Source organism: Aptenodytes patagonicus, chromosome 6 (assembly GCF_965638725.1).
Source record: "Aptenodytes patagonicus chromosome 6, bAptPat1.pri.cur, whole genome shotgun sequence".
Lineage (NCBI taxonomy): Eukaryota > Metazoa > Chordata > Aves > Sphenisciformes > Spheniscidae > Aptenodytes > Aptenodytes patagonicus.
The window spans coordinates 63837668-63860633 of NC_134954.1; the positions used below are offsets into that span (position 1 = coordinate 63837668).

General features: G+C 45.3%; 1 protein-coding gene across 1 annotated transcript in view; it reads right to left on the reverse strand.

Moving 5' to 3' along the window:
* The window catches only part of ADCY5 (adenylate cyclase 5), a 234084-nt gene extending 216482 nt beyond the window's left edge, over positions 1 to 17602 (reverse strand). Inside the window, exon 1 of the mRNA XM_076342980.1 lies at positions 16311 to 17602. Within this exon, the coding sequence (XP_076199095.1) occupies positions 16311 to 17321 (1011 nt within the window). The 5' untranslated portion in view covers positions 17322 to 17602. The remainder of the gene's footprint in view (positions 1 to 16310) is intronic.
* Between the last annotated feature and the right edge of the window lie 5364 nt (positions 17603 to 22966).

Consider the following 22966-nt stretch of genomic DNA (forward strand, 5'->3'; position numbering starts at 1 on the left):
GTTCAGAGTTTAGTCAAAGGTGCTGTGAGAATCCTTTCTGCTCTACCACACCAATTTCCACTGCTGATCACATAAGTAATCAGCGTGCTGCAGTATGCAAGATTGGTCATGCAGCTCATGCCTATTCAAGTGCAGCTACATCCAGAAGCTTGACTGAACGGCAGGAAGTACAGAAGCCCACAAGCTTATTATTTATTCTGTAGAAGTGACTAGAGGCAAGAGGAGGCAGTCACACCATTTAATGAAAAATGCTCTTTAGGAAGATTTTAAATACCTAAATTCAGAAGACCCAGTTGGGAGCTTTCAGATGCCTGAGGCGTCCCATGTTGAGTGCCTAGGCACTACAGGAAAGAGTGGCTTTGGAAACTTTGTTTCACAGGTTAACCAACCCAAGACAATGCAAGAAGGTGGTTTTACCCCTTTCTCAGACCTCTCCTCTCCTCCTTCGTTACCGAGGCTGGCAAGCCAAGGACCTCAGGAAGCTGTATGCATTCCCCTTGTGCTGCAAGTTAGATGGGTCAAGTGAGCTGTCCCACAGGTTCACTGTGACAAGTATTGGACGCTCCACAACATACCAAAATTCACTTCGGTTCAGCACCACTTTCCCACCACGATCAAGACAGACACCCTCTGTGCACACTCATCTAGGAGGATCGGATTGCTGTCCTCCTCACACTCCTCATAAACACCCTGGCACGGAGAGGGATTCTGCCAGCTCAAGGGGCTGATCAAACAAACAAAACATTGGATCAGACACTTGATCACTACAGAGGGCTGGAATAGTCTCCCAGACTCAAAGCAAGGGAACGCTCATGAACACAACCATTGGGAAAAAAAATCTCACTGTTCCATATGCTTTTCCCTTAGGAGAAGTTATTCATGTCTGGAAAAAAAAAAAAAAGTTGGTTTTAGAAAAAGTAGCTAAGTTCAAACAAAGCCCAGCCACCATTTTCTATACCACAGTTTCATAAAACCCGTTAAGGCAGATGCTAACATACAGCTGTGCATGGAACAGCCACAGAAATGCTGTGAACAAGAACCAGTTCAGAGCACGGTTATGCAAAGAGGTGCCGGCACAGCTCCCTCAGCCACTGCTGACAATGCTGTTTTGTTCTTCCATAAAGCTATTTTGTTTAGGGCCCTCTTTGGAAATTCCATGACGACACACGTGCAAAGCACCAGCACGGATGCATGTGCTCCTCCAGAACTGTTTTCACCACAGTTAATATTCCACCCCCCAAGACCTCCTCAACCACGGTCTGTTCCATATGTTCATTACTTCATGAGCAAGGATATACAGTCCCGTCCACACACAGTTTCTGTCTGCCTGTCCCTGCTCCTCCCAAAAGTCACCAGGCACTTCTGTGGCAGCTGCTTTTCATGAATTTTGGAGCTGGCTTTGAAGGCAGCCACAATGATGGGGCTCGCACACCCTTTGTGAACTCCGTCCACCTCTGTAAATCACACAAGCCAGTGGTCCTGATAACACAAAATCACGGCTCAATGCACACTTCTGTTACAGAAACATTTAGCAGCGTAACAATGTAGGACCTCAGCACAAAAAAGTTGGGAAACACTTGAGTATTAATACTAGCTAAATAAAAACCTCCACATTTCCTCAGCAAAACAGCACTTGATCCACATTGTCTAGAAAGCATCAGCTTGCTTGTTGGCTCTGTGCAAACCCTACTTAAAAAGAAAGAAAAACTGTCCCACATTTGAACTGTCTCTATAATCAGTGGTGCATAAGAAAAAGGCTCCCAAAGTAACACCATTAACCCAGTGTATCATCTTCAGTGCAGGGGTTCTCTAAGGCAATTTTTCTTTTGCAGGGACTAATGCTGAACTTTTTCTTCTTGCCTACAGCAACCACTCAGAGTAAAGCTGGTTACTCCATACTCTTGTCCAGAGCAATCCTGCCCCATGAAAAAACCAGCTTCCACCTCAAAAATATGTTTCATAAACTACCACCTTCCTATTAAGAGACATATTAGGAGACACTGTAAAGATACTACTTGTCAGGCATTCAAAAAACAAACGTACATGGGTGTTCCATAGTGCAAGGTGCTCTGCTGTGGTAAGGAAAGCCAGACAAGGAGACCCACACCAAAACTTCCGTGATCAAATTAACATGCCCCACCTACAGTTCCATGCCCTCCTCTTACTGTCAGTGACTTGTAAGGTCTGTTCTAGTATTTTAAGCCCTTACTTTTCCTATAATCATTGAGTATTCAACTGCAAGTTTGTTTTGCCAGACCTTTCCTATCCAGTCTCATTTTAAAAATTATTTGGAACAGTTAATATTCTGGTTAAGAATCACATCATGTAACTCCATATATATGGAGTTTATACACACGCCATCTATACTCCAGCATATACACACTCCAGAGAGTCACTGTTGGTCACAAATAAACACTGGATATCATGGATATTTTAAGGCCCTTGTCACTGCGATACCTAAATCAAAAGGACAGATAACAGAAGAATTGTGCTGCAGTCTCCCACCAGCACATTCCTTTGCCAGGCAATGCCACTTGCAGTGCAGTTACCAGAATCCAGCCCAATGTTCTGCTGAAAAGAGGTCAGAAATTGAGAGTGACAAAGCACGTCAGGGAGAGATGGTGCTGGAGGTCTGTGAGGCCCAACTGCAGCACATTGGGCAAGTCATGGCCTGATTTGCTAGAAATAGGTATTGTTTCCTCTGCAGTGCTGGTAGCAGGAACAGGCAGGTGGGCCAGGCTGGGCAGCAGAAGAAAGAGGCAGAACGCCAAGGTAAGCCTGAAGCAAATTAAATATCAGAAGGCAGCAGGTTCCTTTGAGACTGCTTGGTTGCTCTTTTGGCAGAAGAGGAAAGCAAGCCATTAAAGAGGCAGAATACACCCGTGTTCACTTCATTTGCAGCACTAATTGCCATGCACGTGCGCTAATTGCCCTCACATGAAGTACAAGGGAGCCGGCACTACTTGAATCCCATGTAGTAGGTGAGACTTCCAAAGTAATGCTTGTTGGATCATGCTCCCACCACACACTCCACTCGTACCAAAGCAAAATGGAGGGAATTGGGGCAGTGTCCTTTTTTAATAAAGTTATCCATTGCAGTTTACTTAGAGACCAAATAGAAAACTTTCAACCAGACCGCCAGAGACATTCAAGACATTAACAAAGTTTGGAGCTTCTTACCAAGGTAAGAGGAGGTAACAGCCACTGAAACAAACTGTTCTCTGCTGTCACTTTGGAGCACGAGGCAACGGAGATCCACTCTGCAGCCGCAGATACCTTATGCAACTGTCTCCTTTTGTCAGTAAGCAACACCATTTGATTTCTGTCAGTGAAAGCTGACGGCTGCCAGGGCTCATCCTAGCTATCTGCACATGTAAAATGCACCAGTAAAATAAGCACCAGCAGCAGGAACACAGAGCAGCACTGCCTAGGGCCTTCTACTGCGGCTGTTCACATCATTGAGGAGGTGAAAGCAAGGAAACAGGAGAGGAAGGGTGGGCTGCAGCAGGTGGAAAGACCATGCTTGGCCATCCTCTCTCCTGTTATGTTAAGGGTTTCCTGGAAATAGGGCTTTATGCCCTTCCCTCCAGCAAAGTCTGAAAGCAGCATATGTCCCTATCAGGATGTTGTCCTTAAGATCCTTCAGCCACATCTGTGTTTGCTCCTAGCTCCTTGACACTGTTTTCTCACTAGATGATACCCACACCTCTGATCTGCCCACTCATGTGCATATGTGCATCTCCCAGACTATTTTGGTCCAAATAAATGGTCTAAACCAACTTTGGTTGATTTGGGCTGAAACCAGGCTGGGAGCAAAAAATATTTCAGTTACTGAGTTTGACCATCTCTTTGGCAGGTACTGCTGCTAAAGTACACATGACCAAAACTCTGGAAAACCAAAGCCTCTGATCCATTACCACATGGGTGAAGAAGAGGAAAATGCACCTCCAACTACTAATTTTTTTTTACAGTATTTCTTCTCTTTTTGCCAGGACCTACAGAGGAGTCAGGCTGGGGAGAGAGACAGGAGACACTGTCGACACATCTTCCACCAGCATCTCTCTGAAAAATGTGCACTGCAGGGTGGCTAGTACAAGACAGATGCCTTTCAGTAATGTGAGGATCGGTCACTATTGTTCTACACCAGCTGTCCCTTCGTACAGAAAAGCCCCAAGGGGAGTCAAAGGCACTTTGCAAACAGCCAGAGGGAAAAAGGTATTTTTGGTGATAGGCAGAAAGCATTTAGAATCCAACTCATTTCTTGTGGTGCTAAATAAAAAACTAGACAAGGCAACAAGGATTTAGGGTATGGTTTGAACAGAGGTAAGATTCCTGTTAGATCTGGCTGGGACAGGGAATAGCAGAGGGAGAAGGAGGTATCCTGGCCATTAAGATTCAAAAGTTGTTTAACTCGGCCCAGGAAACTGCAGCCCTGTCTAAGACCACTGTTTGTGCAGAAGGCACCTTTCGCGTTTTTTTCTTCTTTACTGAAAGGAAATCAACACTTTTTCCCCACTCTGCCCAGACCAAAACACTAAGTTTCCACCAGCAAGCCAATGTTACAATGCTGCCCATTTGAATGGAGAATAATATTTCTCCAATAATCTTCAGCAGGAGGTTTGGCAGGCAGGGAGCTGTCAGCATCTCTCCCCCTGAAGTTTTACACGCAGTGGATATGCTCACATTGCGGCAAGGCACTGGCTGAATAGCGCATGCAGTATTGCAAGAAATGGCTTAAACAGAAGAGCTGATGAAAACCAAAGGAGCTTCTCCCAGGAAAGACGCAGAAGAGCGTCACCTGCCACTTCAGCATTTAACAACCTGGGATCCTAGACCTACCTCTTATTACAGTATATTGTCACAGTCACAGCTGGTAAGGAATTGGCAATGAAAAGGTTTACTCTCAGCCCCAAGCAAGAGGCCAGGACCTCCGAAAGCAGATCATTTCTCTGTCAAGGATGGGTCATGAGCAGTCACAGCAGTCCCTTGCACAGAAGCAGTCATATCGAGGAGACACTCACAACCAGGTTCCTGAGAAGCAGCTTTGGTAACAGGACCAAGGGCTGGCTAAACGTGACAGATAAGCTCCTCTCTTGACTCTGTCCCTATCATAACCGGCCCCAGCCCTTGCCAAGGGGGTAAGCACATAGCACAGAGGGTGACACTATCTCCTCTAATAGAAAATGGCATATATGGGCAATGCACTAAGTTAATTATATAAAGTACTCCTGACTTACACAAGCTACAGTCTTACCCTAGAGATATTATGGTAAAGATTGGTCTGTTCAGAAAAGTTCATCAAAATAAATTGAAGAAAATTATTTAAACCTGTGTGAACACTCCTCTCAACAAGCGTTACTTTATTTAGTTTGCATTCCCCCTGGAAGTGAATTAAATTAACTAGGTCCATTTGCATCTAAAATAGAAGAGTAAGGTGATTTCAGCAGTGGACTACAGTCTCTATATAGTGGGCTCTATATTGTGGTTTAACTAATCCACCTGGGGTTACCTTTCCTAGACATCATTACTTGGACAAACCTTTAGTGTCATGACTACAGCCAGACACGCATTATCTACATTAGGGAAGAAAGAAAACAAAAAAAATAAATGCAGTCTCCTAACTTTCCCTGAGAGATGAAAATATTTTCAGAAAATACTTCCTTAAGTATTTGTTCAGTCATTTTGACCACAGCTGCAAAAAGCATACACTTTTAAAAGCCCCCGGAGCAGCCCTGGAGTGCTAACAAGTTAACCACGTACACCTATCCTAACAGCTGAGAAGGACTAGGCACTGAAAGGGAAGTCACCTGTGAAGGGACACTTAACCTTCAAGCTTATTGCTTTTACTGCAGTGCTTTCAAGAAGGCCTCATTCAGGAATGAGACACAGCTGTGCCAGATGTCATACAAATGTACTGTTTGTGACAAATAGAGAACTGCAGGCTTTGGGTGGGAACTAAAGATGAAACAAGGTGAAACAAGGAAACTAAGAGCCAGTTTCAGCTAAGAGCAGCCAGACAGCTCTAGTCACTGACATCTCTTCTTCACTATCTGCTCCTACCCAGGGCTATGCTTGCTTGTTTGCTTAAAGCAACCCAACAAAACAAACAAGAAAGCACATCAACACCTTTGTGACCCAAAGAACACATATACAAAGGAGGGTTTTTTCAGATGGATCTGTGATTAGTACCTGTCACAAATGGTTTAGGCTGACTTGGTCTTGTCTTGGTGCAGTGGGATGGCGTAACTGACCTCTGGAAGTATCCTTCAACCATATCATCTCTGGTTTTGTAGCTTTCAAAAGTTATCGTGCATCTGTCATACCAGGGGGGTGCCGCTTGCTCCAGCACACCAACATGACTAAGAAGATACAAGCCTGAGCTCTATTCCCTCATTTTTCTGGCTTGTCAACAGCCTTGCAAATTTCTCAGATATGATAGTAAAACCCACATATGCACAGCAGCTATTTGGTGGTGTACTGCTAAAGAGTCCAGAATAGAAATGAAGCAAAGAAAAATGCCATATTCAACATCAATTAAGAAGGCAAGAACATAATTACCCAGTATGTTCTGGGCATGATATCAGAGCCCCTTCACAAACTAACATAACCATCTGTGTTATGTTTTAAGTAGATGCCGCCACCTTGAGCAGGAAAATACCCCCAATATGTTCCATCACAGGGTGTTATAATCCTGTCTTATTAAGAGTGGAAAGGAAAAAAAAGTACTGGTTCAGTTCACCTTCAGTTCAGAGATCACTGCAGATTGCTTTTTCAACTGACAAATACCATGCAATTCAGCATTTAAACTTTTTTTTTTCCCTCCACACCACCTGAACAGAAGAAATCATTATGTGTAAGAGAAGAATTGTTCAGCAAGTAGTGTTAAACAAGCTCAGTAGTCCTTCCTGGCCTTAAGATCCAGAGAGTTCACCCCGCAATAGCAGTTCCCACACTAGTAACCTACTTCACATTTAACAGTTTTAAAGACTGCAGTTAGCTTTTAGCATGAGTGAGACTGACATTTTAATTACACAGTCTCCCACCACACTGCAGAGTATCCTCCTTTCCTAGTACCTCAGATCATTTCTTCCTTTCCCCTATGAGATTACTGGTAACAACCTGCCCGAAAAAAAGAAATCCCATTCAGTTGGAAACATCTTCATTAACAACGTATCCCTTGGTCCACCCGTTTGTGCAATTCTGTGCATAAATACCCATGCATTAAGCAAGAATACACACAAAGCTGCTGTTGGGTACCTCCCAGCAAATGGAAAGAGTTCATCACTCAGCAAGCATATCTGAGTAGCTCTGTCATCTGTGGGCTGACCAGCAAACTACTGTTTTTAGAAATACCAATTTGAGTAGTCCCTTACCACATCGCTAGCTCTAAGAATTCAGTTTTCAGAGTCTGAGGGGACCCAGAGATCAGTGCTTGTAGCATTTAGTCTAGAGCAGGGAATAAAGGGAAGGAGTCATGGCTTTTTCTGGAGGGGAAAATACAGCCAGGGAACTGTCTGCATTAGCAATGTTTTACGACAGATTCTTGCAAGCAATGTCATAGCCTTTTCTTTTGACTATGAAGTGAGACAGAATGTCTTATACAAGCTGCAAACACATTTAAGGAATAAACAGTTTGCGTAAGTTGCTGTTTTGAGAGATCAGTTTCTAATGTCGGGGGGGACATTAGAAATGTCCCGGGAACATTTGGGAAGGGGGGGGAGAAAACACAAACCTTTCTTCATTTATATTCCCCCTCTGTTGCATCAGCACAGTCCTTTGTTTACTGTCTTGCAAAGATGCATGCTAGTGGAATGTGTATGTTAAATTTGTAGAGCAGCTTTAATCCCCAACTCAACCTCCCAAAAGAAGTTTCCCAGGAAAAGGGAGGATGATAGCCAAGCACAGCAGTACCACAAAGGCCCAATTCACAGTAAAAATTTTTGTGGGTGTTGCATGGATGTGTAAAACTTTTCATGAAAAGAAAAGAAGTTTAATATTTCATCTGAAAACTCATCGGAAGAAGCAGTCTAGCTAGGGGAATTAAAAACAATATCGGGGCAGGATTGAGGATGCTTTGAAATATATTTCTCTTCTCCTACTTCATAGCAGCAGAAATACCAGAAGCCACAAATGATGACCATACAGTGCACACTGGATTTGCTTGATGCTATTACTACAGACAGTCTGGATAACATCTTAAACACACAAACATGATTTGTGTTCTTGATGTCTGGGGAAGAGAGTAAGGATATATTGCAATTGCATTAGTGACATAAATATGAAGAAAAAAGTACATAAAGATATTTTATTTGCAGAACAAAGCCTGACAATACAATGAAACTTTCTACAGTGAATGCTGTAATGAAAATCCTACTCAGCATCAGTGAGGCCAGCCTGGCACTAGAAGCAATACTGTTGGTGATGCCAACGCTGTCCATGAATTCTTAAACTGTGGGGTTTCTTACCACTTGTAAACACATCATCTTTGCGGTGCAAAACTGACTGTGTCTGGCTGAAGCAGTTCACAAGCTTGTCTAACTATCAGGCTTCTGGTGGGGGAAGGGCTTCCCGAATGTTCAAACACAAGGTTGAAAGCAGAAGGCTGAGCTTTAATTGTGTTCAGTCCATTTCTCTGAGTGTCAGAACAAGACCACCTTATGCTAAATTCTACCACAGATCTGTTCAACAATGCCATTCTTGTACCTGCCAGCGATGAAGCTGGCAAGACTTATCACCATCGTAAAACATCAAGTACAGATTTCCTTGGGAGTGGTCCAGTTGCAGGTGCTAAAAAGCATTTTGACTCTTGTCTTGGCATGACAGCCATTTTATGTGTGATCTTATTAAGTGCTAGAAACTTTAAGCTTTCCTATGATAAGGTGAGAACATTTTGGAGTTCAGGAGACAAATATTAAAGTTCTTGTCTGTTTCTCACACCCCCTCATAACTAGATTATCCTTTTTAATATCTTCGGGGTTGTGTTTTTTCATTCACATGAGATTTCCCCTTGGGTTTTTACCTAGCCTGAGGACTCCATAATAATGAATCAAATTAAATTTCTGGCAGCAGCATGATACATCTCAGGTAAAGACAAATTATTTTTTTTTTTTTAAGTATCATCAATGTCAAAACAAAAAGAAGAAAGAGCATCACTTGGATGCAAGATACCACAAGTTCAGATCACTAGGCTAGACTTCAGAAGGAGGGAAGGAACTAACATTGAGTATATCCCACATCAAAACACAGGACTCACAGGAAATGAAAAAAGTCACACAGCAGTTATACAGGAACCCCACCCACTTCCCAGAAGCTGTGAATCTTCATATTCCTTGCACACACTTTGTCACTGTCCTACCCCTCTGTGCCATGAAAAAAAAAAAACATGTAGCACATCATGAAATCATGTAGCAGCTGGAAGGCTTGAGGGAGACTCTGGTGTGCTCCGGCTCCCTCCGCACTACACTTTCTGGGTACATATTACCTGTGCAAGGTGCCATGTAAATCCTGCAATATAAAGCAGACAGGAAGATAAAGCTTGCCCAAGGCTAGCAAAACTTGGAGCCCTGTCTTCCACCTCCCCAAACAAAAGCAGGGTATTTTCTCTGAACCGCACCCACCTGCACGGGGAGGGGTGGGGGGAGGAAGACAGGAACTTTTCAAAGCACGGGTTCTCAGAAGCCACTACCAGCTACAGGGTGAACCACTTTACCACACACATGGAAGCTGCTGTCAAAATAATTTCAATTTTTACCTCTCGATGTTTCAGCTGCTGCTGCTGGAGATTGCTTCTTCTACCAGGACAGAAGGAAAGTTCTTTTAGGTTGATTAGAAAATGAGTAATATCCAGTACCAAAATATGAAGACAAAACCAGCTATTCCCAAAAGACTGTAACTATTCCAACTACTGCAATGGCCAAAATGTTAGCAATTGTTCCAATTTTCTTAAAAGACTGAGAGGGAGCTATGGTGCATGACTGAAAGATTAGCTGACCGAACACAAATTGAAAGCATTTGGAGGACAGTCTGGTGCCCAAAGTTCACATTCCAGCTGGGCAGAGTCCCAGTCCTCTTCCACCCCAGACCTCAGCAGCGCTGCCCAAGCAACAGTGAACTTGGAGCAAAAGGGCATTTAGGAAGCGCTGAGCCGATTCAGGCCCCGGAGGGCACAACCAGTTCCAGCGAGCCTTTAGCACTAAGATAATCAGCATTTTGTTTCCACTGCCATTCAGGTTTATAAATCATCTGAATGCAGTTAATCACAAAAGACCGTGTAAATAAGATGTCCTGCCTTGGACAGGTCTCTGACAGAGCATAGGGGTCACATTAGTGTCAAACCAAGCCATCGAGCCCAGGACACTGAAGGACAAGTCAATGACTGCTTTGTAAGATTAGGACATGGAAAGCTATCCTTCTGCCTCACGCATCTTGATGAATCCCAACATTTTGCCGAAGTATCTTCACCTCTCCAGAAATAAACAGAACTAGCACACCGTGCCTTTTCAAGCGTGTCAAAAATACCTGGAAGGACAAAATTCTTTTGCTAGAATTAATGCATCTGGCAGAGCAATGCACCTAAATCATCCCCATCAGGTTTCGCCTTCAATTCACCGAGATCCAAGTCAGCTATGAGACTGCGATCGCTACCGCAAGGCTGAGAGAATTGAGTCAAATGGGTCCATTTACCGAGACAACGAACCTATTAAGAATCCAGGAACGCGGAGAAATTAGATGCACAGCACTCAAACGCTATTACACTAACAGTTATTGATACCAGTGAACATTACAGTGAAATATCAAACTAATGCAGGATGGTGGGAAGGAGGTTAAAGCAAGGGGGGGAGATTAGGAGGCAGCAGGATCATAGGGTAATTTAGGAGGTAAGAAAAACAGGTATGCCTTTGTAAACCTCAAGCAACACATGCATTCCCAAGAAATACAGACAATATTCCTACTAAGGACTAATTGATATACAATACCTCAGGGATTTAATTAATTACCTCTGTTATAGAATTACACTAGGGAGGCAACTATCAACGCAACAGTTACTGAATATTTCGGGTTGCCATTTTCTCCCTAAACAAATGACCACAAATCATCAATTTTTACTAACTTCAGTCAAACTGCTGCTCAGGCAGATTCTGCAGTTGTTAGCAGTGCTGGAGCACATCTTGCTGTATGAGAGCTCTACCGATATCAATGTTTATGCAGAACAGGACATTAAATGCTATTTGAGGTAGACGGTATCTGGCCCCATGTGGCCGAATGCCTTAAAATCACATCCTAAATGAACATTACTCAAATTTATTTTCCAGGTGGACGAAAGTAAAACAGGCAGCAAACAACCATAAGAAAAGTGACACACAGATCTATCTGCATTTCAGGTAGCTCATCTCTCCTTCTTTATAAATAAAGGCCACTTGAAGACAATGAAAGTGCAATACAGTGACTTGAGTAATGTACTTCTGAGAACCTGTTAGTCTCAAAATCAGTCATCACCTACATATCTTAAGCACACTGAGGCTGAGTTGGAATATACAGTACTATTTCTCCTGCTATGTGACTAGCTTCTCGTTGAATGCCATTTAAATTGCATCTAAAAAGCATCTTTACGAGATGCTAGAAGATATCCACAAGACTCTAGTCGATATCCTATTACAGTAAGAAGTTGTTTTTAGCCCTGCTGAAGTGACAGTTTATTTAGGGAACAGAAAAAGAGAGACTACACATGTTTTCATACCAACATCTTCCTAGAAATGGTTAAACTGAAATGCTACACTTTCGAGAGAGCCACCATGCAGCTGCAGATCAATCATGTACCATTAACGTGGACTGACAGGGAGAGAGGCCAACACGTACACAGTTCTCAGAAGTGAAGGATGAGGAGTACTAATGTAATGTTGTTATGATGGAGACGTATGGAAAGGGGCCGAGCAAGAAGGAGCTCAACATCAGGAGCCTTGAATCAGAGTGCCATAAACAAGACCCATGTGCTGGGGCAGCTCTTCAGAACTGCGCTATCAGAGATCCTTTGCAGAAGGTTTGCGGTAGTATTTGGGGAGGAAAGAGATCAGAGCATTTCGGTTTCTCTTTCGGGAGGTTACTGACACAGGACCAAAAAAAAAAAAGTATTTATCTTTCCCAGTCTTCTGGTTTTCTGGTACCTTAACAGTCACCTACTCACACTGAGTTAATAAACTACAAAGGCTTAACTGTATCCTTGAAGAAGGAATCTCAGAAAGTTACAATAAAACAGGTTTGGATGGGAAAACAGAAGTAAATCTAACCTCAGACCACAGGTTTGTTTGATGTTTGTATATGGCATTCTTATCCCTTACCCCTGGCCCCCCACCCACTCCCACACACAATCCCCATCCCTTTTTAAGTCTGATTCAGAGCCCAATAAACTCTGTTGTGAAACTCCGTGTCCCTTAGCCCCTAGTCTTACAAAAATGCCAGTGCTTACTCAAGACTATCTGCACTGAGGGCAGCTGGTCTACTCACATGACTTCAGTTAAACATCTGCAACCCATACGCTGTAAGTTCTTCCCATGCGTCTGTACAAGTTTGTGGGTCAGCTAGGTAGTTTGTTTCTACCGGAATATAAAATCAGTATCATCTTTGTTGTGAACACAAGACAGTTTATTGATAAATCATATATTTCCTTCTCAGTTAAGTATTAGACAGTCTCATTCGCACATAAAGTACTTCTTAAATGAATCCTGGAGTCAAATGTGTTTTCAGAGCCTGGAAGTGTATCAAAACCAACACATGGAAAAGACTGGCCTAAAAAGAGATACACTATATATACAAAGAGAGGAAGACAGACTTGTGTGCATTGAAACACAATTTGTAATCCAAACTGTCCCAGAATAACACAAGGACACAAGCCTGAAGACAAATGCAGTCATCCCCTCCCCAATAAATCCGAAAGCAGTCCCTCTAGAATTAATTGATCATAGGTACACAAGAAAAACCTTTAAGCAACCAAGATTTGTAGTTGGCAGAGTGTCATATATTTAATGTGCTCTGCTTCCAGCAGCAGTCTTCGGATGCGAGTAAATTCTCAAACACACGATTTCTTTTTCTCCCCTTCCTCAGCAGTGAATAACTTTTGAATATAATGCAATAATTTGTATTAATTAGCATTTTTTGGTTCCAATCAAACATCACTCCAAGAAGCCAAGATCATTGCCCCTACCTGATCAGGCTTGCAGAGGTACCAAGTATACCTGCTGCTTTTGCCAGGGGTGCTCAGGGCACTCCTGAAAGACAGACCCCAAACTTCTTCAGGCAGGAAACAGAAGTCAGAGCCTACTTTCAAAGTCCAGTGACCCCAGAAGAATTATTAAAAAAGCAGCTCAGTTAAGACTGAACAATCACAACTACCTTTATTCCTGTCACTTTACTGATTCAGAAATAGCGGACTGCCTTAACCCTTTCATGAAGCCTGACTAGCATAGCCTCGGACCAGAGACTTTGGTGACAGAGAAGTCCAGTAGTGCTAGAAGAAGGTAATTCAGACAATAAAATCATGCATCCTCAGCAAGGGAATCCAACAAGTTGCCTTTCTCCTAAAACCAAGAATTTCACTCTCTTGAGAAAGAGGAGCAGCCAGGTTTTCAACAGGCTCCTGAGCCTCACAAAAGTGCTCAGGAGTCTACACAAGAGTCACTCAGCTTTGAATGTTAGTGTATCATAACAAGAGTGTATGATTTTTCCTAGCTTGGAAACAACTGGGAGAAGATTAAAAGAAAAAAGCCCACACAAAGAAGAACTCGTTTAAGTATTATGGCTAAAAATGCCATGAAAAAGAGAGGAAAGGGGATACACATCCTAACCAGCCTTTCTTCTGTGACTGCCGTGGACAGAGAACCATCTGGTCACGTAGTCACAAATGCATTCACATCCACTCCTGCTCCACAAAACCCAGGCTGATGTGACCGCCAGCGTGAAGTCACTGAAAACAGCTTAACCCCCTCTTTCTCAATTTATCTGGTCTTCATCTACTTTCGCCCCTGTTAGTTTGAAGGGGGAAAACAGGGCTTGCGTGCATCAGTGGGGCAGAGCTGAATGCAACAGATTTCCATGGCAATGAGATACAGCCCCAGCGAGGAAGGCCTGTTAATAGTTGTGAGGTGATGTGCTCGGCAGAAACAGATTTTTCTATCAGACAGCCAGAGATAGCAGCTCATGTTCCTACGCAAACGTGCAAGGAATCTGATTCTTGGCCTTGTACAACCCCACTGAATTCAGCCAGGGCTACGCCAACGTAGACCACAGCAAGATAGAGACCGGCATTTGGTGTTAGTAGGAAAAATAAATATGCAATATGGAGAGACACTCTGCCTTTATAAACAAAGTAAGAGTACTCCTAAGACATTCCTCATTAACTGAACATTTATTGCCAAACTGCATGAAAACTCAGTTCCAGTATGAAAGGGAAAGCAACTGTGTCATGCACAGATTTGTGCATACTGTAACATCACCTACTGCTTTTACCTTCAACAACTGCACATTTATACACAAGCTCAACCTCTTACAAATAACCCTGCTGCATTTGGAAAGGGAGGGAGCTATCATTATCCCAGGTTCTCCACTGAGGGAGTCAAACATTTGGCCTTTGTGATTTAGGCTCCTTTCCATTAAAATACAGTTACTGACACTTTCCAACATAATGATATTTTATGCACTCGTTAGTATCCTCCAAACTCAACTTTGCTTGTAACAGACTGCTAAGTATTCTGGCCATAACCATGACGAGCTCTGCCTTCATATGTAAGAATACAGTCTCCAAATACACTGAATTCAATAGGACAAGTCTCAGTTTATCAAGTTAAGAGCATGCACAAGGCTTTGCAGAACCAGAGCCCCAGCAAGGAAGAGCTGAGGCCATGAGCAAACTTTTCCAAGTTAAGCAGAAAAACAGCAACTGTCCCGTTTACAGTGTATGCTCTGCTGGAAATGTACAAAAAGCCATTTATATCAAGCATAAGAAAGATATGCCATGTACAGTTTATAAAAATATCTGTAACAAACTAAGAACAAAGCCAGAAACTGTCCAAGCAGGCTTAACTGAGCGGGGAGGAGAGAATAGAGGGGAGGAAGAATGAGTAATTTCATGGGCTACTTTGTAGAGCAGAGCAGCAACAGCCCCATCCTACTGAAGTTTTATTTAAGCCCTACAACTTTTCCTGACACTGCAATAGGTGGAACTCAAAACAACTTAGAAGTAAGACTCAAGGCAGACACTGCAAGTGCAAGACTTTATTTTTTATTATGTGATAGGGCTGTAAAGCTACCAAACACCTGATTTTAATAAACAATCCCCAATTACATACAAGCATCAGGGCTGACTCTGTGACAGGCTCATCCTTGTTCAGAGTCCTGCTCATCAGAGGGATGGCGATTACCACATAGCTACGACGTGTTAAGTCAATGGTTTGCCAAGGTGTCTGTTAAGCTTAAAGCACGAGCCCCAAGGCTGCTTGCTTCTCTTGAAAAGAAGAGTGGCGCCTTGTATTGCCACTGTTTATACAGATATGGTAATTAAAAATTGCACTGTAATGCATTCAATAATAGTCTTATTGTTCCCGTGAATTGAGCTGCTCCAGTTAAACATGATACCACAGCTAAATAATAATCTGCTTTTATACTTTTTTTTAAACTTTTTTTTCAACTTTTTTTTCTGGCTGTATATGAACTCTGGGCTCCTTCACCATAGATATTTCCAGCACATCTCAGAGAAAACACCCTCCTGCTAAACCAAAAGCTTATTCCACGTTCCCGTGGAGCATGCTCTCCAATGCCTAAGCAAGCACTGCGCTGACACCGAACCCAGACTCAGGAGTGACACACGAGGATAACCTCTAGCTGATAAAAACAGCAAGACTTTCCACACATTTCTCAGTAACACGGCAGCACGCACAGATACCATTCCACAGGTGTGCTTAGCGCAGAGCTGTTTACATTAAATACAACTGAAGGACATTAGCAGGGCTGGCTGACAGCGCTGGAGCAGCTGTCACGGGAAACCAGTAAGGCACATTTCTTAAACGTTTAGAGCCTTAATGAAAAGCAGCAATGAGGAAACACCACAGCTATAAAAGCAGCAAGATTACAGGCTAGCCACCATGTTGTACAACATCCCATCTTGTGGCAGGTAACCTAGAGGTTTGATAGAAAGCCCTGTCAGCCTTCCAGCATTGGGCAGGCCTGTGGAAGTCAGACAACCCCACCTTCCTCACCCTTCAACGCGGCAGGCAGGTGGGGGCTGCCGAGCGCACACCCGAACTGGCTCGGGGCTCGCCTACCTGCTTCAGGAGGAACTTATCCTCCGCGTTGATCTTGAGGGAGATGGCCAGGTGGATGGCAGAGAGCACCACCCCGCTGATGACTGCGGCCCTCATCCGCACTGGCAGCAGCGTGTAGATGCTGTAGATAAAGAAGACAGTCCACCAGATGCCCTCCGAGGCACTCCTGGGCCACACCAGCAGAACCCCTACCACTTGCACTGCCAGGATCACCAGGATGACAGAGTAGCACGCCAGCCACATATGGTCCTGGTGGAAATCGTTGCGGTTGCACACTATGCACAGCACCACCATCAGCAGGATGGCCAGAGAGAGCACCACGACGTAGGATACCTCATAGCGGCCATGCGCGGCATGGAAGATCAGCATGACCATACAGACCAGCACCAGCACGGCCATGAGCATGGTGAGGCTGCTCTGGTTGAGCCGGAAGAAGTAGCGCTGATAGAGGCGCTCCAGTTTCTCCGACTGGAACTTCTTGGACCTGAAGATTTGCAGCAGGCTGCTGCAACAGCTGCCCATGGAGAAGGCCGCCTCGGAGTCCCCCTCGTCCCCGTCCTCCTCCTCCAGCTCCTCAATCTTGGCCTTGATGCGTCTCTCCTCCAGCCCCAGCTCCACGGACCGGGGTCGTACCTCCCCCTGCTCCCGCAGCTGCCGGGGGCTGGCATTGTTGGGGGCAGCGGGGGAATCACTGCCGGGCGGGTGGCGGGACCGATGACGTCGGCTGTCGTCACCATGCTCCTGCCAGGCGGATTTGGACCTAAAGCTCATCATCCTGCAGCCACTCTCCCCACGGCTCCGGCTTGCCTGGGGCTCGTAGTCTTCCTCGCTCCTCCACCTGCTCGACATGCGGGAGGCCTTCTTGCCCGAGGACCTGTTGGGAGGTGGCGGGTAGGAGTAGCCATTGGCCCGGGCCTCCGCTTCACCCCAGGCCGAGCGGTGCTGCTCGGTGCCTGCCCAGGGTGCAGGGCCACCGAAGCCCGGGGGGCTGACGCTGTTGGACCGGGACATGCCCTGAGGCAAGGGGCAGCGGGCAAGGGGACAACCGCCAGGCAGGCACAGGGAGCTCCCCCACCACAGGGGACGAGCAGCTGGGAGAAAACCCCAGAAGACAGCAAGGGGAGGGGAAAAAAGAAAAAAAAGGCAAAACCTGCAAACGCCCCCAAAGTCTCCGGAGCGGCCGGGCGTCCCCCAGAGCCAGGGTCTCCCCGGCGGGACGCTCAGGGCAGCGCGGCGGTGGCGGGTGCCATCGCCGGCCCCGGTGCTTCGACACCCCCGAGCGAGCTTGGCACCGCCGGGGCCGGGACGCCCCCGCCTCACGGCAGCTCACCCTCAGCCGAGCCGCGGCGGCCGCAGGGGCTCCGGGCGCCGCGGAGGAGCCGCATCGCAGCGCGCCGCGCCGGCCCGGCACCCGCCGCTCGGGGCCGGGCGCAGGGCGGGCGGGCGGCGGTACCGGCCGCCCCGCGGAGAGGCGGTCGGCTTCGCCGCGGGCCGGTCGGTGGGGAGGGCACAGAGGCTCAGACTCGTAGGGCCGCGGCAGCCGGTGGCGGCGGGAGCATCCCCTGCCGGGGGGGCCCTGGGCGCGGCGGGGGGGCTGCCCGGTGCGGGCCGGGCTGCGGCGGCGGCGCCCCTGCCTCGCCTCGCCTCCCAGCGGCGGCGCCCCGGCGGCGAGGCAGAGCCGGCGGCAGCCGCACTGCTCATGCACACGGCCGCCGCCGCTCCGGTGCCTTCGGGCGGCGGGAGCGCCTCTTCCACGGGCACCGGGGAAGGGGAGAAACGAGCAAATCTGAAGGGAAAGGAAAAAAAGAAAAAAGGCGGGGGCTCGGCGCTCCCTCCCCCGCGCCGTCAAGAGGGACGGAGCAGCAGTGGCGTCGGCGCGGGGCTACGGGCGGCAGCGGCCCCGCGCGCGCCTCTGTCAGGGACGGCGGCGGTGGCCCGCCCCGGCCCCGCGCCTCTTTGTACTCCCCATTCAACCGGGCGCCGGCCGCGCCGGCCCCCGCCACCGCCCCCCGCCGGCCCCCATTGGCGCGCCCCCCGCCGCCGCCCGTCGCCATTGGTCAGCGCTGCCAGCCGGCCCGCCAATGCGCGCGGCCGAGGGGCGGGCCGCCCCGGAGCGGTCGTTAACTCCTTCGGCGCTCCGCGCGCCGCGCCGGCCGTTGGCGCCTCCCGCGGGCGCCCCGTGAGGCGTCAGGCCGGCGGCCCCGCTGAAATGCCCCCTGAGGGATAGCCCCTACTGCCGGTCCCACCCGCCAGAGAGCGGCTGGGGTTTGCCAGTCCGCGCCATAACGGGAGGCAAACGGGGTTATCTCCCTGTTCTGCCTCAGCTTCAAGGCTGCGGGCTCTTGGGTGGCAGCTTTCCCTGGAGGAAGCGGGGAAAGGGGAACTGCCTCCAGCTCGAGGACAGAAACGTTGACACCAAGCACGAGTGGCCAAAGCACTGGTGAACAGAGGAAGGTAAAGCCCCAAAGAAACCTCTCTCAACCTCGGTACCCATTAATGGATCTACTACTGCACAGCAATTAAGGCTAAAATACGAATACAGGCTTTTGGGTTGGGGTGGTTGGTTTTTTTTCCAACCACCTAAACTACAGCCCACGTTTTCATCAGACAGTGTTGTGACACAGTCTTACTGGAGGGTATATTCTAACCTGGTTAGCCCGGAGACATGGGGAGGATACCACAGCAGTTCCCAACATGTTTCGAACACCAGACTCTTCTACAATGTTCTTTCAGATGATCCACTCTTTCTGCAGATGTGAGTTAGCCAGTTAATGATTTACAGTGTTTTGAAGGTAAGCATCATAGGTACTAAGAATAATATTACCATCGCTTGATGTTCTGTATCATGTTCTATTAAAAACAAACTGTCAAATCAGATAACTACTTTGCTTAAGTAGCTGAAACTGATAACTGTCTAGATGTTTGTCCAAACATCAAAAATCCCTGCTCACAAGCAGCCCTTAGTAGTAGTAGTGCTGAAGCTGTGGTTATCAAGGGACAGAGATAAGGCAGGGTTTGTAGAGAGGTAGTGTTGGTGGATACAGTTGGAGAAAACAGATAACCTTCCAAACACATGCCCTTCACGTGTCCTTTACACTTGCAAGTAACTCCACAAACTACAACAATTTAGGCCTTTCTGCATTTCTGTGAAGGTTTGTAAAATCATATGCTGAATTTTCAGCAGCTGCTTCCACAGAGCATCTTTTACTTACCAGGAATACAAAGCTAAAGATTTTCACTAAAAAAATGCATGCAACTATTACAGTGGTGCCCACCTACGTGGCATTTTCCTGCCAGATGCTACACACTGCAGCTGATCAAGATTGCAGTTCCCTTTCCCTGAGGAGATATTTTTATATATAAATACTACTGTCTTTCAGATGGAATTTATCTTTTCTTGGGATATTATACAATGCTGTCACTATCCATACACTAGAGTCGAACAAAACTCAAGAATTCTGTGGTTGGTTACTCTGCCTGCACAGTACCTGAACTCTAGGGATAAAGACAGTGAAACGATTCTTCAATGAGTCGTAAATTGGGACAGGTCTTTTTGTTTTGTACACAAAGTCCCATTTTGGAGTTCTTTTCTCAACGCCAGCAAAAAAACTCTCACTTTTTCACAAAAATGTGCAACTGTAAAACCAAGTAAAGGGAGAAAGATGGCCCACAACAACTTAATGTTTAAAATTAATTCTGCTTTACAGAAAATGACTAAGTAGGTATGTATAAGAACCAGGCACATTTCAGATCCAACATCAACATCTTACTACATTTAGTTCTGGATATCAACAAAGTATTGCTCAGGTAACGGGCCAAATAATTTTAAGGTTCTTATGTTTCACCACTGGGACTAAGTCAGGTCTTATTTAGCTTTTGCATCATGATAGCCTCTGGAAGCCTGAATCCAAGGCAGGATTCCACTGTACAGTAAGTTATAGCCCCTTCTCCAGAAAGTTTACATATACAGGTACCAGAAACTAGTAGTTTCAATTCTAGAGTATCACTCATGTTTCTTTTCACTGTTGTGTTGTTTGACATATGAATAGCTTTGCTTTTTTCTAATGTTGCAATAAGTGATGCTAAAACTGAAGACATCAAAGTTGTTGTTTTTAAAAAATTCTTTAGCCAGTGGGAAAAAAAGCTTTGTCCTTGCTAGAGAGGAAAACAAGTCTTCAACCAAAAGTTTGTAATTTTAAAAACAGGTAGGTAAATATGAGGTGGTGAGTTGAAAGAAAGGTAAAGGAGCAGTTAGAAGAGATTCTGCAAGAAATCTGTAACTTGTGAAAACAATAATGATGCTCTATTAGAAGCAAAGAGTAGTGCCAAATAATCGGGCATTTCACACAATGAGGACATATAGGGCTATGACAAAAAAAGATGTAAGATTCCACACGGATACTAAAAATCTTAAAACTAATGCCTACTTTTAGGTGATCATATTACTGGATCTTGTATCTCAGAACTGTAGCAGAAGAAAGGTAACTAGTAGGATATTCTAATATTAAGAATACAGATTACAATACGGACAGCTTACCTACAGCTTTCATTCTAACATGCAGTTTCTTCAAGCCCTGGCTCTTGTTTCTAATTCAGGAACCTGATTATAAGTGGCAGTTAAGGAACTATGTTTGTCTCACCCGAAAGAGTTAGGCAAGAAAGCAAATCAACAGCATATCCTAGGTGGCTGTAAAGTCATTTAAAAATGTCTAACATTTATTCTAAGAACATTTGGGCAATTATTCTCTGTTAATAAATTATACATAGATAGCAGTTACCTTTTCCTTTCATAACTTAGTCCAGTCAATTTATGAAGAATGATTCAAAGTGAGGAGCTTCTATATCTCAGTCCCAACATGGCTATTTACAAACTATGACCTTAGTCAATACAAGTATTCTTTGTATTCTAATCTGTAAAATGAGAATATTTACTTGCTCTGTTCATAGAGATCAAACACACACAAATATCACAAGACTATGTAGTGCCAAAACAGAGAAACTTACTATTCCTTATCCAGAAAGGCTAATGTTCCACCTTCCACTCTAGCCTATCCTTCCCAAATTCTATTCACCCAATCATAAAAGCTATTCCTTTTTTTTTTTTTTGGGGGGGGGGGCAAAATTCCATTAGGTACCTTCAATCATAATTTAATCAAATTCTGGATTAAAATTGAACCCTGCTTCTCTCTTTTTCAAAAAGTATTTCTCTGGTTAAAATAATACCTAAATGGAAGTAGACACATGGCAAATTTAGAGAACGCTAGCACAAAATTAATAGAATGCTATCAACTCTACAAGATCCTTCAGGAAGCCATGAGAGAAACAAGTATAGTCAGAGAGCTAAGTGAAGCACAGATCTAAAGTTTTTCAACACACAAACAGTTCACACAAATTCTGATTTCAGATGTAGCCTCATAAATCTGTATCAAAACATTTTTTACTTTATTATTATTACAACAGGTGCAGTAGACAAACATTAGCATTCTTCCTTTGCATTATTTACTTAAAACAGGGAATAACATCTAGGTAGTGACCTCAGAACACACGTCACACATTTCACTTTTCATGGCCTTCATGCACTACAAATTCACGCAAGTATTAAATCCGTAACTCTAAAATATCTATACTCCCTGAATTAGTGAAGCTTTTATAAAACAGGTTCTTGGTCCTTTCACTGACTATCTTTGCATAGTCCAGAGCAGCCCTCTGAAACCCAGAGCTGATAAAAGAATCCAACTTGGAGGCATGAAATACTGAAACTGAAAAAGCTGCTATTACATATTCTCTTGCTTTCCCCCCTCCATAACCTAATGATTCACAGGGGATAGAACCAAAAGTGAGTAGAAAACTGTGAAAACACAAAACCACAGCCATTTAAAAAATAAACAAAAAACCCAACCCAAAACAACCTGACTCATCACTGACTTTTAGTTTTTTTAGGGGTACATAGAAGTCTACCAAGACAAGGTGCTTATTGAATCAGGTTTATCAGCTTTATCACAGCAGCATCCACAACATTTCACCCCAAGTGCAGAACTAAAAATATTTGCATTCCTATGCTATTTAGGACAAGCTAGAGCTGGGATGCATATCTGCAACACATGCATATGCACACATGCAATACAGGAGGATTACATCATGAAATTCACCATAATGCAAATAATTCATGTGGTCATTCACAGGGATTTCACATAAGCCTGACAGTAAGAAAAAAGTAGCCAAGGATTCCACACTGAGCCGGCAGCATGCCCAGGCAGCCAAGAAGGCCAATGGCATCCTGGCCTGTATCAGAAATAGTGTGGCCAGCAGGAGTAGGGAAGTGATCGTGCCCCTGTACTCGGCACTGGTGAGGCCGCACCTCGAATACTGTGTTCAGTTTTGGGCCCCTCACTACAAGAAGGACGTTGAGGTGCTGGAGCGTGTCCAGAGAAGGGCAACGAGGCTGGTGAGGAGCGGCTGAGGGAACTGGGGTTGTTTAGCCTGCAGAAAAGGAGGCTGAGGGGAGACCTCATTGCTCTCTACAACTCCCTGAAAGGAGGTTGTAGCGAGGGGGGTGTCGGTCTCTTCTCCCAAGTAACAAGCAATAGGACGAGAGGAAATGGCCTCAAGCTGCGCCAGGGGAGGTTTAGATCGGACATGAGGAAAAATTTCTTTAC